General features: G+C 45.3%; 1 protein-coding gene across 1 annotated transcript; it reads right to left on the reverse strand.

The window, feature by feature from the left end:
- Nucleotides 1–2,318: 2,318 nt before the first annotated feature.
- Nucleotides 2,319–15,601, reverse strand: LOC128338523 (zinc finger protein 91-like). The gene is made up of 2 exons (XM_053281109.1): nt 15,510–15,601; nt 2,319–9,717 (listed from the first exon to the last, which is right to left on the reverse strand). The coding sequence occupies exon 2, from the start codon at nt 9,482–9,484 to the stop codon at nt 7,025–7,027; it is 2,460 nt and encodes an 819-aa protein (XP_053137084.1). The 5' UTR covers nt 9,485–9,717; nt 15,510–15,601; the 3' UTR covers nt 2,319–7,024.
- Nucleotides 15,602–17,283: the final 1,682 nt, after the last annotated feature.

Genomic DNA, 17,283 nt, shown 5'->3' on the forward strand with positions numbered 1-17,283 from the left:
GAGGAGATTTTACCGGTTCTGGATGGGGTTGCACTCTCCTTGAAAGAGCAAGTATGCAGCTTGCGGGTATTGCTGGACTTGGCACGGCTTTGGGAAGTTCAGTTGGTGACGGTGACTGGGGTGCCTTTGCACGGCTTCGGCTGTTGCACCAGCTGTGTCCCTTTCTCAAGAAGGTAGATCTGGCCACAGTTACCCATGTTAGAGGTTGTTATTTTTTTACCCCAGTGGGTAAAACAGCAGAGCACTAAGGAATGGGCACACATTCCAGTTACAGAGTAGGTCACAGAGGATGGTTTAGTTGTTGCAGCTATTTAGAGAAAACACATGGAGATCCTTGTATGACTAAACCCTAAATATTTATTGGTTAAATACACTTAGTTAGGAAAGACCTATCTCTAATCTAAAGGACTACATAATGGATAGGTAAGGAGAGAGAGAGATGCTTCCATCTGCTCTCTAGGTGGAAAGGAAAGATTGTGACTCAACACAGGAAGTGCAGAAGAGTCAGATCAGGGGTCATAGAGTGGAGAGAGGTAGAACAGTTAGGGAGACCCTTACTCACCATCTCTACTCCCAATGGTCATTAGAATAGTTGGTGCAAAAGGTCAATGCACTGGAACTCCATCTCCAACAACCCATGCCTTAGTCACATCATGGCTGGATTACTCCAACAGGCTCTACGTGGGGCTGCCCTTGAAGAATATTCAGAAACTGCAGCTGGTGCAAAATGCAGCAGCTAGGATTTTATCTGGAGCTGCCCGCTAGGATCACATTACACCCATTTTGAAAGAGCTGCACTGGCTACCAGTTTGTTTCTGGGTCCAGTGCAAGGTGCTGCTTTTTGCACCCACAGGCCCCAATAAAGACAAGACCGTATAGTTGGATGAACTAGGACCACTTTATTAATTTAGGTAACATACATCCTGCAGCAAGGCAGGACTATCCAGAGTGCGGTTATCCCAACTAAGGGTCAGCTAAGCCGCCACAGGGAGGTGGAGCTGAGAGGAGGAGAAGGAAGGGTGGGAGAGTGGCTTTTTCTAAGCCAAATTCCAGAAATCTGGCTTTTCCTAACGCGCGTCTGGCAGCAGTTTTTGGCTTTTTCCTGCAGACACCTCTGGTTACATTTTGGCTTTTGTCCCGGGCCCCGGGCCCGGAAAAGTATTTGAAGATGCCGCTTACATCTTTTGCCCAGGAAGATCCCAGTCAGGTCGGGGGTGAAGGATTGACACAGAGGGGATGCAAGAGGAGAGAGCCGAAGGGGAGTGAGGGAGGTCAGACCACCAAATAGGTTCCTTCCGGCATAGGGGTCAACTGTGGCCCCTGGCCTCCTCCTCCGTACCTTCCAGCAGATAAGAGCTACAGAACTGTGTCTTTGCATTCTCCAGCAGAAATCGGTGCCTGTGGGCTTGGAAATTGAGGATCCTTGCCTATAAAAGGAGTTTCCTCAATTTGGAGCTCATGAGTCAACATCGACACAATCTACCCTGTTATGTCTCTGTCTCAAGCTGCTTGGGACTCACTCATTCACTGACAAACTCCCAGAACAAAGCACAAAAGACAGAAAAGTCTATCTAGTTTTTCAGATAGGCTTCAAACCCAGACTACCCACAAAGAAACAAAACCCCACAAAAAGGCATCTCTCCCCCAGAAATTGCAGGGAGATCCACCTTTCTCCTCATGAGTAGCCAATCAAAAAGACTCACAATTTAAAAAAAAACCCAGGTTTGCGGAGTGCTCGCTCTGCAAACCCAGTTTTAGGGGTGGGCTACTAGAGCGGGTTTCCCGCTCTAGAACCACCGGGCTCACAGCCGAGCCTAGTGGTTCTCAAGATTGCAGAAAATCTAGCTAGCCTGATTTTCTGCAATCATGTGAATAGCCTCGTCGACTACCTTGACCTATCTGGAGGAAGAACAGGATGTGTGTATATGTATGTGTGCGTATATATGTTTGTTTGTTTGTTTGTTTGTTTGTTTATTCGAAGTCTATACTGCCCTTCCAAAAATGGCTCTGGGCAGTTTACACAGAGAAATAATAAATAAATAGATCCCTGTCTCCAAAAGGCTCACAAACTAAAAACAAACATACAGTAAGATAGACACCAGCAACAGTTACTGAAGGTACTGTGCTGGGGGTGGATAGGGTCAGTTACTCTCCTCCTGCTAAATAAAGAGAATGACCACATTAAAAGGTGCCTTTATGCCAAGTTAGAAGGGTGTGTGTGTGTGTGACTTTTAGCAACATGCACTCCAATCCTAAGCCTATTTTACTCAGAAGAAAATTCAAATAGCGTTTTTTACACCAATCACAGCAACATGCAATTTAGTTTGATCTCTTTTATTCAGTACATTTCATATAAGCAAAAAAATCATATGCAACTATAGTGTATGTCTATATACTACATTACATATACAATGTGTAGTGTGTATCTATAAAGTACAGAAAGAAAAGCCACCAATTTGATTTCAAATAGGACAGCAGAATGTCATATATGGTGTTATCCCAGTTTTGTAGAACTTAAAGACAACCAATCATTTCATGGGCAAGGGAGTTTTTAAAATGAGTTTCTTGTGAACTGATCTGCAAAGCCTTATTTCGAAGCAAGTGTTCAGAAACAAACTTTTGGTAATGTTTAAAAGGGGAATCATTTTAAGAGAACCATTTTCTCATATTTTGTTATTTAAGCCATTTTGAGAACTCTGTTGCTATAAAACCAGCATATATATTTTAATAAGGGGGGGGGAGAAAGAAACACACACAGAGACCTGAACAGAGCTATAAGCAGTGTAACTTCAGGAATAAAAGGCAGGAACAAAAACAAAAAGAGATCCATTTTGTCAGAGCATTCCCCCCCACACACACATCTCCATTCTTTGCAAAGCTTTTAATACTTTTGCACGGACTAATTTCCTCACAAGAAGGTCTACACTAGTTTACACTAGAACAGTTTTGGTATACTTTGGAAACATTTGTGTGTCTTTTTAAAAGCTTAAAATTCCCTTGCATGCACACACAGGATGGGACTTCTCTCACATGTACAACACACACATGGTTCATGCAGGTGCAGGAGGAGAGCGCGCAACATGGTAGCTTGACCAAGGGGAACAAATCACACACAAACCAAACCAACAGCAAATGGTTGGTTTTTACAAACTGTGTTCCTTTCCTACTTGGAGGAAGCCACCAGTTCAACAGCCAGTTTCCTGGGCTCTGCAGTTACAGACAAATTCCAAGCAGGGGAGGAGTACAAGACTCCAGGAGAACCAAGAGACTCTCTGCTACTGCCGATCTCCAAGAGACACCACATTCATTCACACAGAGTGCGCTGGATCCGCCCAGGATAGTAGCAACATTAACAATGGCAAATTGTGTCAGATGAGAGCTTTAGGTTTATTGTATTTACCAGTGGGAGGGGTTTGGGGGGGTTGTTTTTGGTGTTTTTGTTGGTTTGCTTTGCTTTTTCTGATCTAAGACTGTAAATCAAACCTACTTCCTTACTTGCAGGAAGATTTCTTCCAAGGCCAGTTAATACATGCCTTGGTGTTTGCGGAGTAGCAAGTCAAACTGAGCACAGCGTGCATTTATACTGCCTTCTGTATACTTCACCCAGGGAACAGTTGCTTCTTACATCTCAGATCCTTCTATGTGGACAGTCAGATGACTTTAAGGTTGGATAAATGTTGGCAGATATGGATAAGCTTCTCACCTACAGAGTTTTGTGAGTTTGCATTAGCAATAGAAATTATAAATGTATTATTTTAAATGTTAAACTGGTCTAAGGACTGTGATTTATTTACTACTACTAATCAAGTCATTTGCCCACAAGAAAGAACTAAGTAACTGTATAACTATATATCTTCCTCATAAAAAAGCACTTTATAAATCATCATAGTATATGCAGCTAACAATGCATTAGAATAACAAAACTAAACTTTAAAATCCTTAACACTTCTTGATCCAATCTTCTGCACACAGTTATTATAATCCCAGGGAAAAGCCACTCGCCCCAAATACTGAAATACTGAAATCTTGCTGAAAATAAAATAATCCAAATTGACAATTAAATCCAAGTCCAAAGAACAAATTCCATGCAGTGAAAACATCTAATGTTGTAAATAAAGTCCAGCCAAGTTTATTATCCAAAAATGAAATGGGATAAAAAGAAAATTTTCATACTTTGCTCAGTATAGATAGTCCATGAGCTCCATCTTAGGGTGTCTTAAGTAATCCAACAAAAGTAGTCCAAACTAGGTAGGAGGAAAATTAGAACACGCAGTTAGGAGAGAGATCACCTCCGCCTCTTCCACTAACAAAAATTTGTAATCCATATATGTCTATTATATAATCTATAGGAATCTTTTTCCAAAGTTCAAAGTTCTAAAGTTCAAATCTTCGTGAAAACATTTCAACAACACTTACCCACAGTTCAGTCCTTAGTATTTAAAATTCCCTCTCCCTTAAAAACATTGTTTTTAAATATACAAATACTTCTTGTAGTGATACTCCACTTTGTTTTTACCCTTAGTGTGGGGGAGGGGGCGGGGAGAGGACGTTTTGTGACTGAGGTCTCGCTATTATAAGTCCCTATTTTTTAAAAAGGAAGTAAAGAGGATCCGACTAATTATACGCCAATAAGCCTTCTTAAGATAATCAGCAAACAATATGCTAGACATCTTTGTCTGAAATTATGTGATTGGTTAGAACAAGAAGGCTTTCTGGAGGAAGAAGAAGCTGGCTTTAGGTATGACAGATCAGTTATGGATCACTGGATCAGTTATGGATCGATTCTGCAGCATTTGATTGATAAATATGGTTTACCAAAGGATCCCTTTTTGCAGCCTTTCTTGACTTCAAAGCCGCTTTCAATGCTATTTCTAGAGGCCTGTTACAGTCAAAGCTTTTTAATTCATCAATCGACAAGTGACTGCTGCTACTTATTTACAAGTTACAGTACACAAGAATACCAGTCTCCGTGTTGGATTCAGTCCAGAGGGTCAACGTTCTAATTCAGTTCCAACATTAAAAGGTTTGAGGAAGGGTTGCATATTGGCTCCTTTTTAAATTAACATCTAGATCAATGCGCTTATTCAACGACTGCAGAATCTGGACATGCGTGCTCCAAAATTAGCTGATAAAAGGTTACCAATACTCCTGTATGCTGATGATGCCATTATCCTTTCGCAGACTAGGAGTGGTCTTAAGAGAGCCTGGGGGGCCCTGGCCCTTCATTGCCAGGAGGAGCATTTGGTTATTAACTACTCCAAAACTAAAATGGTCTCTTTCAATAACAGTACTAAGAATTTCACCTGGTCTGCTGATGGCCATCAAATTGAGCAAATGGAACATTTTAAGAATCTTCACGTGGCTTTTCAGTATAATGGCAGGAAATCTGCACACAGTAGACTGGACTCTGATATGGCACAAAGTATATGCAACAGCTGTACTGAGATTCCACTGTACCCAGGAAGGTGGCTATATTCTCTCCCTCTCAATCCGTTCAGTCGTGTCCGACTCTCAGTCACTCTATGGATCAATGCACTCCAAGCCATCCTATCGTACAACTTCCTTTAATTCTGCCATGATCATTCCTGCGTAATTTTTAATAATATCCAACCAACGAGTACGAGGCTGTTCCCATCTCCTTCTTCTGCTGATCATTCCCAGCATAATTGTCTTTTCGAGTGAATCAGTTCGCATGACATGACCAAAATATGTCAGTCTTTGTTTAGCAATCTTGGCTTCTAGCAATATTATTGGTTTAACGCAATCTAAAACTTCCTCATTTGTGATTGTCACCTCCAACACCACATCTTGAAAGCATCCATCCTTCTCCTAGCTGTCTTCTTCAAAGTTACACAGCCATATGTAGCTATTGGAAATATTATTGTATTGACTAGTCTGCATTTGATTGGGAGACTATATTCCTGCTGCTATTAAATTATATTTGGCCAAATCTAGGATGCAACTCCTCAGCTGCCTTGGTGTTTGGGGATAATTAACAAACTTCTTGTTCTTGGATTAGCTCCAGCTTCCTCCCCCCCCCCCTTAAAATGGGTTTTATGAGAGCAAAAAACATGGTTCGTCAGAGACTGGAGGATATTGAGCTGCAGAAAGAGGCCGCTCATTTGCCTGGTCCATATGGGTCATTAAGGGTCTGGGCAGGTTTTTCCTCTCCACCATATTTGAGATCTATTAAAGTGGGCTGTCAAGTTGGTGTTGACTCCTGGTGACCACGGAGCCCTGTAGTTTTTCTTTCATAGAATATAGGAGGGGTTTACGACATCTATTACCTTCTCTAAACCTCATTGGGCCCTTTCTAGAGCTTATTTTAATGCTTTCCCATCAACTCTGCTCAGTGGGAGGTTTCAACATCTACCTATGGAAGCTCGGCTTTATCCTGTAGTTCTGGGAAAATTGAAACTCTTGCTCACATTTCATTGCATTCTAGTTTTTATTGGGATTGTTATTTTAACTTTTAATTATCCGCAATTTTAACTTGTGGATAATGATCCTACTCTTTCCTTCACTGTAGCAAAATTCTGCTATGTAGCCTTCAGGACGTGTAGCTCCTTGATTGATTCAAAGAAGAGCTCAGATTGTTTGGGACTGTTATGATGATATTTGGTATTGTTCCAACTGATATTGTTTGATATCTGTTTTCCTGTTATTGCAGTCTTTGGTTCTATTATTGGCCCATGACCGTAAATAAAATTTACTTTGGGAGCTGGAAGAGGATTGTGTACCTTCCTCCTACTTCTCCAGGTTCCACATTCCAAGACCTGCACAGAAAGGTACTCAGAGGCAATGAGAAGAAAGCAAATGCGTAAAACACTAATATTCACCAATCTATTTGCACCAGTTATTATGCAGACTTATTCATAACAGAGGCACAAAAACTATTCTATGAACACTGGGCCCTAATTCCCAGTGTAACGAGGAGAAAGAAGGAATCACAGAAGGCTTTATATTTTACAAACTGATGCTGGTTCTCAGGCTTGTCTGCAGTTTCATATGTATAATTTCAACACTATAAGGGTTTGCTGATGTGCCGTGTGGAGTGTCTTCTGTTCCCCAAGACTTTATGTGCTTTCTCCCCAGTGTGAGTTCTATGGTGTTTAGTGAGATTTCCACCTGTGCTGAAGCTCTTCCCACACTCCAAGCATTTATATGGTTTCTCCCCAGTGTGGGTTCTATGGTGTATAGTAAGATGTCCACTCTGGCTGAAGCTTTTTCCACAGTCCAAGCACTTATATGGTTTCTCCTCTGAGTCCCGTGGTTCTGTGTGAGTTCTGTGGTGTAAAGAAAGTTGTCGACTCTGGCTGAAGCTCTTCCCACACTCAAAGCATTTATGTGGTTTCTCCCCAGTGTGAGTTCTGTGGTGTAAGGAAAGATTTCCACTCTGGCTGAAGCGCTTTCCACACTCCAAGCATTCATATGGTTTCTCCCCTGTGTGGGTTCTATGATGACTAGTTAGAGCTCCGCTTGTGCTGAAGCTCTTCCCACACTCCAAGCATTTATATGGTTTCTCCCCAGTGTGGGTTCTATGGTGTATAGTAAGATGTCCACTCTGGCTGAAGCTTTTTCCACAGTCCAAACACTTATATGGTTTCTCCTCTGAGTCCCGTGGTTCTGTGTGAGTTCTGTGGTGTAAAGAAAGTTGTCTACTCTCGCTGAAGGTCTTCCCACACTCCAAGCATTTATGTGGTTTCTCCCCAGTGTGAGTTCTGTGGTGTAAGGAAAGATTTCCATTCTGGCTGAAGCGCTTTCCACACTCCAAGCATTCATATGGTTTCTCCCCAGTGTGGGTTCTATGGTGATTAGTGAGATTTCCACCTGTGCTGAAGCTCTTCCCACACTCCAAGCATTTATATGGCTTCTCCCCTGTGTGGATTCTATGGTGTGAAGTAAGAGATGTTCTGTGGTGGAAGCTCTTTCCACACTCCAAGCATTTATGTGGTTTCTTCCCAGTGTGGGTTCTGTAGTGTGAAGTAAGTTCTCCATTTGTGCTGAAGCTCTTTCCACACTCAAAGCATTCATATGGTTTCTCCCCTGTGTGGGTTCTGTGGTGTAATGTAAGAGAATCACTCCTGCTGAAGCTCTTTCCACACTCCAAGCATTTATGTGGCTTTTCCCCTGTGTGCATTCTGAGATGGATAGTAAGATATCCACGCTGACTGAAGCTCTTTCCACACTCCAAGCATTGATGTGGCTTTTCCCCTGTGTGCATTCTGAGATGGATAATAAGTTGCCCACGCTGAATGAAGCTCTTTCCACACTCCAAGCATTGATGTAGCTTTTCCCTTGTGTGCATTCTGCAATGCATAGTAAGATATCCACTCTGACTGAAGCTCTTTCCACACTCCAAGCATTTATATGGTTTCTCCCCTTTGTGCGTTCTGTGGTGTAATGCAAGAGAATCACTCCTGCTGAAGCTCTTTCCACACTCCAAGCATTGATATGGATTTTCCCCATTGTGCATTCTGAGATGGGCAGTGAGATCTCTGTTCCGACTGAAGCTCTTTCCACACTTCATGCATTTATATGGTTTCTCCCCTGTGTGGATTCTGTAGTGGTAAGTAAGATAATACTTGCTGCGGAAGCTCTTTCCACATTTCATGCATTTATATGGTTTCTCTCCAGTATGGGTACTTTGATGACTAGTTAGAGCTCCGCTTGTGCCGAAGCTCTTTCCACACTCCAAACATTGATGTATCTTTTCCCCATTGTGCATTCTGAGATGGGCAGTGAGATCTCTGTTCCAACTGAAGCTCTTTCCACACTTTATGCATTTATATGGTTTCTCCCCTGTGTGGATTCTGTAGTGGTAAGTAAGATAATACTTGCTGCGGAAGCTCTTTCCACATTTCATGCATTTATATGGTTTCTCCCCAGTATGGGTACTTTGATGACTAGTTAGAGCTCCGCTTGTGCCGAAGCTCTTTCCACACTCCAAACATTGATGTAGCTTTCCCCCAGTGTGCATTCTGAGATGTCTAGTAAGATATGCACTCTGACGGAAGCTCTTTCCACACTCCAAGCATTTACATGGTTTCTCCCCTGTGTGGATTCTGTAGTGGTAAGTAAGATAATACTTGCTGCAGAAGCTCTTTCCACATTTCATGCATTTATATGGTTTCTCCCCTGTGTGGGTTCTCTGGTGTATTGTAAGAGAATCACTCCTGCTGAAGCTCCTGCCACACTCAAAGCATTGATGAGGCTTTCCCCCAGTGTGCAATCTGAGATGTGTAGTAAGATTTGCACTCTGACTGAAGCTTTTTCCACACTCCAAGCATTTATATGGTTTCTCCCCTGTGTGGGTTCTTTGGTGTATTGTAAGATAATCACTCCTGCTGAAGCTCTTTCCACACTCCAAGCATTTATATGGTTTCTCCCCTGTGTGGGTTCTATTGTGTACAGTAAGATGTCCCTTTATGTTGAATCTCTTTCCACACTCCAAGCATTTATATGGTTTCTTCTTTGCATGCATTTTCCACTGCGATTCAAAGCTTGTTTCAGAACCTACGTTTTTCCTATGCGGAGGGGACAGCCATTTTTCTCCTTACTGCTCCATTGTTAGTTTGGATTCCATGCTGCGAATCAGAAGATCCATTCCTATTCTTCCATATTGCTCCAGTTTTCAGACTTGTGTTTTATCTTTTTTTCGCCACCTGGCACTTGGACAAGCCTCCAATGGATTCTTCCTCTCCCAACTGTCACCTGCTGTAAGGAAGAAAGAAATCTGGTCAGAGCTTTGTCGGGTACATGTTGTCTTGATGTAAGAAGATCAAAGTCCGACTGCTCTGTAGCACTGAGACCTGGCTAGATGCAGCTGGCCGGAAACGTCTGGGATCAAGGACCAATGGCACTCCAGACTCAATGGGTGGATCGTGGTTACTATCAGGATTTGTTTTTCCCCACTGAGTACACTCTGGGGCAGCCACCTAATGGTGCAGCGGCGAAATGAGTTGCCTAGCAAGCCAGACGTCACTGGTTCAAATCCCCGCTAGTACCTATATAGGGCAGCAGCAATATAGGAAGATGCTGAAAGACATCATCTTGTACTGTGTGGGAGGAGGCAGTGGTTATATACACACACACACACCCTGTATTCTACCAAAGAAAACCACATGGCTAAATGGTCCATAAATGGACATAACATTGAGCAGGTCAAGGTTTTCAAGTATTAAAGGTTGTATTTCATTCCAGTGGGTCCCGGAAAGCTCATCTTAACTTTGTTTCTCACAGTGCCCAACAGACGGCATATGTGATTAAATCTTTTTACTTCTCAAGAGGTGCTCTTTTTCTCCCATCGGCTGTCAAATTATTGAAGGCTAAAATATATCCTCAAATTCTTTATGGCGCACAAATTGGGCCTTTTGATAATTTTACAATCTTAGAAGCAGTCCAAACTAAATTCTTAAGGGCCATCCTTCATGCCTCCAGAGAAACAGTTAACGTGGCTCTCCGTAGAAAGGTTGGGGTTACCACCTTGAAAATGAAAATCTGGTTTTGTATAATCAAATTTTGGCTGCATTTGGTTTTCCTCCCAGTCAGTTTAGTGCCTTTAGTATTAATTGACAGCTTTACATCTAAATGGGAAATAGCTCTAAAAATGAAATTACATCAATTTATAAACCCCTTATAGGGCGGAGTTTTAGATCAGGTGATATGTTTAGTTAGGCAATGACTATTGGATATTGATCTGCAGGAGTGCACTCGACTACCTTCAGCCACAAACCAGCTGAATACTTAGATCATATGTTTTTACCTAAGTTTAGGAGAGCACTGACCCTTGCTCGTTTCAACGCCCTTCCCTCTGCACTCCTAGATGGGAAATATAAACGAGTTCCATAGGCATTGTGTCGTTGCCCTTGTGGTTCAGGGGATATAGAGAGTTCTTCATGTATTGTCAATTTTATAGGGATGCTCATATTAAGTTTATTGCTCCTCTCTTTAAGAACCATCCTGGTCATACAGATCAATTTTACTCGGATTTTTTACTGTCAAACTATATTATTTTAAATGTTAAGCTGGTCTAAGGACCATAATAAATTTACTTACATGGCTCTGAGGTCGTCATTAGTCAACACCAACTCGACAGCACACCTTGGGGCAACCCACAATTTCGAGTAGTGTGCGTGGTGTTGGCATACATGTCATATCATGATGCTTAATAGCCTCATAAGAACTTAAGAACAGCACTACTGGATCAGGTCCAATGCCTACCTAATCTACCTTCCTGTTTCACACAGTGGCCCACCAGATGATTTTGAGGAGCTCACAGCTAAGAGGTATGTGCATCCCCTCCCTCCGGCTGCTTCTGCCCTGCAACTGGTATTGAGAGGTATCGTGCTTCTGAGGCTGGAGGTGGCCGGCAGCCACCACACTAGTAGCCATTGATAGACCTGTCTGGCATGAATTTGTCTAAGCCCCTCTTTAAGCCATCCAAGCTGGTGGCAAGACAATTTAGAACATCTTCCCTTGTCACCTCAAACTGGCCCAGTTCTTCAGCCGCTGAAACTGAAAAGCTCCATTCCAAGGAGGGTATGAGCTCAGTATCCTTGACCGTGAAGACAGATGCAAAGAACTCATTCAGCTTCTCTGCAATCTCCTTATCTTCCTTAATAATCGCTTTCACACCCTCATCCTCTAAGGAGTCAACCGCCTCCCTAGCAGGATTTCTACTTCTGATATATTTAATGAACCTTTTTTTAAATTCCCCTTCATACTTCTCACTATATGCTCCCCAAACTCTCTTTTTGCATCCCTTATTGTCTCCTTGCATTTACTTTGCCCCTTGGGCAGATACATGTGACTCTCTGTGCATCACACTGGCATTCTCCCATGCTGGCATTCCAGCTTCATAACTGGTTTGATTGGCTATTTAGAATACGTAGGGCTTGTTCACTTGAAGCTACATACTGGGTGCAGTTGTGAGCAAATTTAAAGGTTTTGTGCTTTGTCCTCCAAGAAAATTACAAAAGTTGGACAGTACTCAACTTATTCTTGCACTGGGTGTATCCCCTGTGATGATATCTTCCCCATAGAGTCCCCCACTAATCTCCCGCTAAACTCCTGCAAAACTCCCTCGATGTCTAGAAACAAACCACCTCTAGTCTGAGCCTCTTATTCAAGCAAACTGGACGTCTAAAAACTTGTCCCTTGCATGCAGACATCGGCATCCCTTGGTCCAGAAAACCGATTCCATGCTCCAAGACCATTCACTCTCCATGAGCTTCAACTTTGGCACCCGCCACTGGCTTTGTCAGTCTCCGATGCTATGCCAGGATGCTACACAGAAAGGACAGCCATAGCTCCCTCCTCCGCTCAGTTAATTGTAGATCCCGCTCAGGTTGAACCAGGAAGGCCCCATTCTGAATGCAGGTGCACACACAGTGCCTTGATGCTGCCGCCCAGAAGAAAACTCATTCCGCACAGAGATGAAAAAAATTAGAGGGACCACTGCCTGGCTTAGTAATGGCTTTTCTGCCTGCTCTGCAGATTGGACCCCTCTTTGCCTCTCTTACGCCATTCCCCTCTTGCTCGGCAGATTTGGAGTCCGGGAACCCCCTTTTGGCCAAACAAGTGTCAAAACCTCTCACCAACCAGCTCTTATTGAGGTGACCATCCCAGAGCCGAGGAAGAGACCTCCCACCCGTGAATGAGGGTGGCTGGCTCAGATCTCCAGCACAGAGAAAGACTGCTCTACATGAATAGCTGAGTAGCCAACAAAAAACTCCTGAACGCCAGGAGATTTCTCTTTCCCTTGTCTTCTGCTGACTCTCCCTCTCCCACACAGCATCCTGCTCATCATCCTTACTCTCCTGAGCATTCTTGTGCTTCTGGCGAAACCGCCTTCCCTTCCATCTTCCTTCGTGCTTTCTGCCCCCCAACTGCACAGAGGCCTGAACGGGACAGCAGCTGTCCTGGGCTGTCATTCGGGAGGCTGACAGGGGGCTTTCCTGTCCTCCCCCTGGCCTTAGGATTAGGAATGTCCGCTTTACTTGTAAGGGAGAATCCTCACCAGATTTCTTTTTACTAGTATATTTTTGAATTGGCCCATAAACTGGTTCACGGTTTATGATGTTCAAGCCTGTTCAGACCCGGTTTGGCTAAACCCGGAATCAGGCCAGGTCAGTTTAAATCTGGTCCAGATTCGAATCGAACAGCCCAAACCTGCTCTTTGCACAACCCTATAGCTCAGTGGTGGAGCGTCTGCTCTGCATGCAAGAAGACTGGATGACAGCGAGCGCTCCGCAAACCTGGGCTATCTGCTCGTGAGTAGTTGCGGTGCGGCTCTGCACCACGGCTACTCGTGAGCAGACCCCCGACTGGGAGGTGAAAAGCCACCTCCCGGCTTCGGGGGGCCCCGCTCCCCCCAGCTCCGTCACGGAGCTGGCAACCGTGTGGGCGGCCGATCCAGCTTAGTCCACTCTCCTCGCAGTTTGGCAAAAAGCGGGTCTCACTGATCGTGAGACCCGCCTCTACCTGAAATAGCACATCAATATTTTTTTGTTCGACATTGGTGGAATAAGTGCTGCATTATTTATTATTATTATTATTATTATTATTATTATTATTATTATTATTATTATTATTTTGATTTTGATATTGATTTCTATACTGCCCTTCCAAAAATGGCTTAGGGCAATTTACAGAAAATAATAATAAATAAACAAGATGGATCCCTGTCCCCAAAGGGCTCACAATCTAAAAAGAAACATCAGATAGACACCAGCAACAGTCACTGGAGGTCCTGTGCTGGGGGTGGATAGGGCCAGTTACTCCCCCCTGCTAAATAAAGAGAATCACCAGTTAAAAGGTGCCTCTTTGCCAAGTTAGCAGGGCATACAAGACAAGCATGCTAAACACAAGTTCCACCCTCTTTCTGGTATGCAATAAATTTAGAAACTGTGTGTGTGTGTGTGTGTGTGTGTGGGCGCATGCTTGTGTGTTTGAGCTTCAAAAGATGAAACAAATGTTTTATGCTGGACCAAGAAAAAAGGGGGCAGCTCTACCCATCAAGCCTTAAGGGTCACCCTGTCTTCTCTCCCCCACCCCCAGAGCCCCACTTGCAGCCTCTTCCATCACTCCTAGCTTCCACCCCTAACCCACGCATTTCTCCCTGCTGGGATCAGACAGCACATTTTGCCCAGATGCAGAGAGGTTGCAAGAGGAGAGAGCCCAAAGCAGTGGGGGGGACGCCAGACCACCAGGCAGGTCCCACACCCTTCAGGCATAGAGCTCACTCCCCCCTTGCCTCCTATTCCCCAACTTCCAGAACCCAGTTTTTGCAGGGACGTTCCAGACACCTCTCAGACTACCAAAAGAAAAGGCCACAAAAAGGCATTACTTTCCCTGAAAGTGCAGGGAAACACACACACACACACACACACACCCCTGGGGTGCACCCCGAGGACTCCAAACATGCCCATTTTGAAGTACACAAATTAGCAGGCAGGGAAGCAGGTCTCCATAGAAGATAAAAGGAGGCAAAGCTCTCACTTCTGCCTTGGGAAAGCACTGCCTCTCCCCAGCTGATCACTGCGCATGGCTCTCTTGTTTGATGCACTTATATCTATGGGGAGGTGCGGTGTGTGAAGCAGGAGATGCAGCAGAGGACGCCTGGGAACCATAGAGAGAGGGGAGGGACAGGCCTGCACCCGGGAAAGGAAGGCACAGTAGGAGGAGGATTCCGAAGATGCAATGGGAAGAATACCTCCACCCGCATTGGTCTGTTCATCTGAATGGGTTTTCCAAGGGGGTATCAAAACCCAGAGTTCTACTAAACGCATCGTCTGAGCTGGCCCCTTTGTCTCCTTACCAATAAGAGGAAAGAATGCCTGCTAAATATTAACGGCAGGGAGAAACTTTCCCCTTTTCCCAACACTCACTGACTGCAAAGAGCTTTGGAGGCAATCTGGGGTCGGAGACTGAAGAGCTCTTCCTCACCCTCACCCTCCGGGCCCCTTTCTCTCCCCATCCTTCCCCCCTTGCACAGGTTCTGAATCCTGCTGCTGGCTGAGCTCCTCGCAGCCATGCCGGTACATTTTTTTCACGGCAGAAAAGGCGGCAGGGTGACTGGGAGGGAGACCACCCATCAGGGGCGTAACAAGGCTGGAGTGAGCCGAGAGACAAAATTTTAAAATGGGCCCCTCGCTGATACACACACTTCACAATATATAGTGCACTCACACTCACATCCCCATGATGCCCGCTTCTCTAGAAAACTCCGCTCCCTCGCTTTCACCCCGTCCCTCCACCCTCCCGTGGGGAAGAGCGCTCCCGGCTCAGAGTTGCTTCTGCAGACAAGGACTTTGCTGCAATGCACGCCGCCTTTGCTCCGAACTCGGGGTTGGCTTTTCCACGGCACCGAAGCTCTGCGGGTGTTGCGGAGTCATGTGACTTGCCTGGGGGGGGGCCAGCCGCCTCCCCTTGCCTAATGGTAGTTACGCCCCTGCCACCCCTCCCTCCAGCCTTGCCCCCGAGAGCTGCTGCAGCCTTCCGCTGACCTTCCTCTCCATCCAAAGCATTCGCGAACCAGCCACGGATCTTCCCGGCTGGGCTCGCGCGATCTGCGTCTTTGCAAGCAATGCTTTGTGTGGCGCTGTCCTTTTGCACCGGACTTCAGACTCCGGGGGCGGGGGGGGGGGCGACTCCTGCTCTTTCTTCCCAATCCCAGCACGCTTCTGCAGCTACGGCAGGCTCTTTGTCTCGCCCTGGCCCACTCTCTCCCCTCCGCCCCTCCTCTCCCCCCCTCAGCTCCACCTCCTTGTTGCTGCGGCTGCTGCTGCTGCTCGTGCAACTTAATCTTCCGCTTGCAGTTCACAGGATTGGACCCAGGGACGGATTCCGCCTTTTGCAGGAGGGGAGGGGCGAGGTGGGCTGGCGAGGATGAAGCCTCTCCTCCCCCCCCCCACCTAAATACCGCCGCAGGGTGGCGGGGGGGGGACAAGAAGCTCCCCCGTTTTACTTGAAAGCTGCTTCTGCATCTGCTTGGAAGAACAGACAGGGAGAGAGCTCCTCCCAGCTCGCCTCCTCCCTTCCAAGGAGTGCATGCACGCTCCGAAGCAGCAGCCCCGTCCCAAAACGGGATGTTCCCGGCCGCAGAGGCGGATTAACGTAGTAGCAAATGTAGCATTTGCTACGGGCCCTGCGTTTTTGAGGGCCCCACACTGCCCAGCTTCCAACTGGGAATTAAAGTTAAAACTTTACCTGTTTTATTTGGTCCATGTTAGATAAAATATCCCTTTTCTGCTAAATGTCTCTTTTAAGAGAAGGCCCAGCACAGCATCTGTCCAGTGGCTGTTGCTGGTGCCTACCACATTTTTCTTTTTAGAGTGTGAGCCCTTTGGAGACAGAGAAGCATCGATCCACTCTTCGTTTTTCTATGTAAACCACTTGGAGAATTTTGAATGGAAAAACTGTATATACATGGTCACTGTTGTTGCAGTAAGTGTGAGTTTGTGGTTTGGTCTCCCGTACTCCAAAATATAGCAAATGGGAGGGAAATGAATCACTTTACTATGCAAGTAAATAATTTATGTTTTAATATTTATGTGCATTTTTAAAAAATTTGGGGCCTCTTTAGAACATATGCTACAGGCCCTGCACTAGCTTAATCCGGCCCTGCCCGTGCGTGCACTGGGTTGTACTTATACGTGGTCATTGTGGCCGCAGGGGGTGATGGCGCTAGTAGTCCAACAGCATCAGTGGTGCCCTTAGCCCTGGGGTCGAAATTCAGGGACTCCACATCCCCTGCAGTCTGTCCCGGGTGGTGTAGTCACTGCTGGCCTGGAGTTATGACCTGTGAAGGGTGCTTTAGAGACAGAGTGGGGAAAGAAATACGTGGTGTAATCATAATAGAGGGATGATGCTTAATGCAGCAGGGGTGGGTGGGTGCTGGCACCAGCAAGGGTTGGGGTCCACCAAAGGGCTTTGGGTCCAGGCTCCAAAATCACCTAGGTGCACCTCGGAACAGCATTTGGGGACCCTTGTCTGAGAACCCCTGCCATCATTCAATTACTCAAATGCTGCTTTTTAAAAATCCAGCTTCCAAAAATCAGCTTCGGTGGGTGAGCGTGAATTCCACTGTTGCGAGAGCGAGTTAGGATAAAAGCATGCAAAGCAGGTGCTTTAAGTACAGAGCAAAGGTCCCATCCTCAAAATAGCTGACCTCTACTGAGTCAGATCACTGGTCTGTTGGGCTCAACGCCCCTCAGCTGTTCTGGTCATTTTTCACCTAGAAGAATACAAGAAGTACAAACGAAGAGCTGGGAAAGCCAA

The sequence above is a fragment of the Hemicordylus capensis genome, chromosome 16 (assembly GCF_027244095.1).
Source record: "Hemicordylus capensis ecotype Gifberg chromosome 16, rHemCap1.1.pri, whole genome shotgun sequence".
NCBI lineage: Eukaryota > Metazoa > Chordata > Lepidosauria > Squamata > Cordylidae > Hemicordylus > Hemicordylus capensis.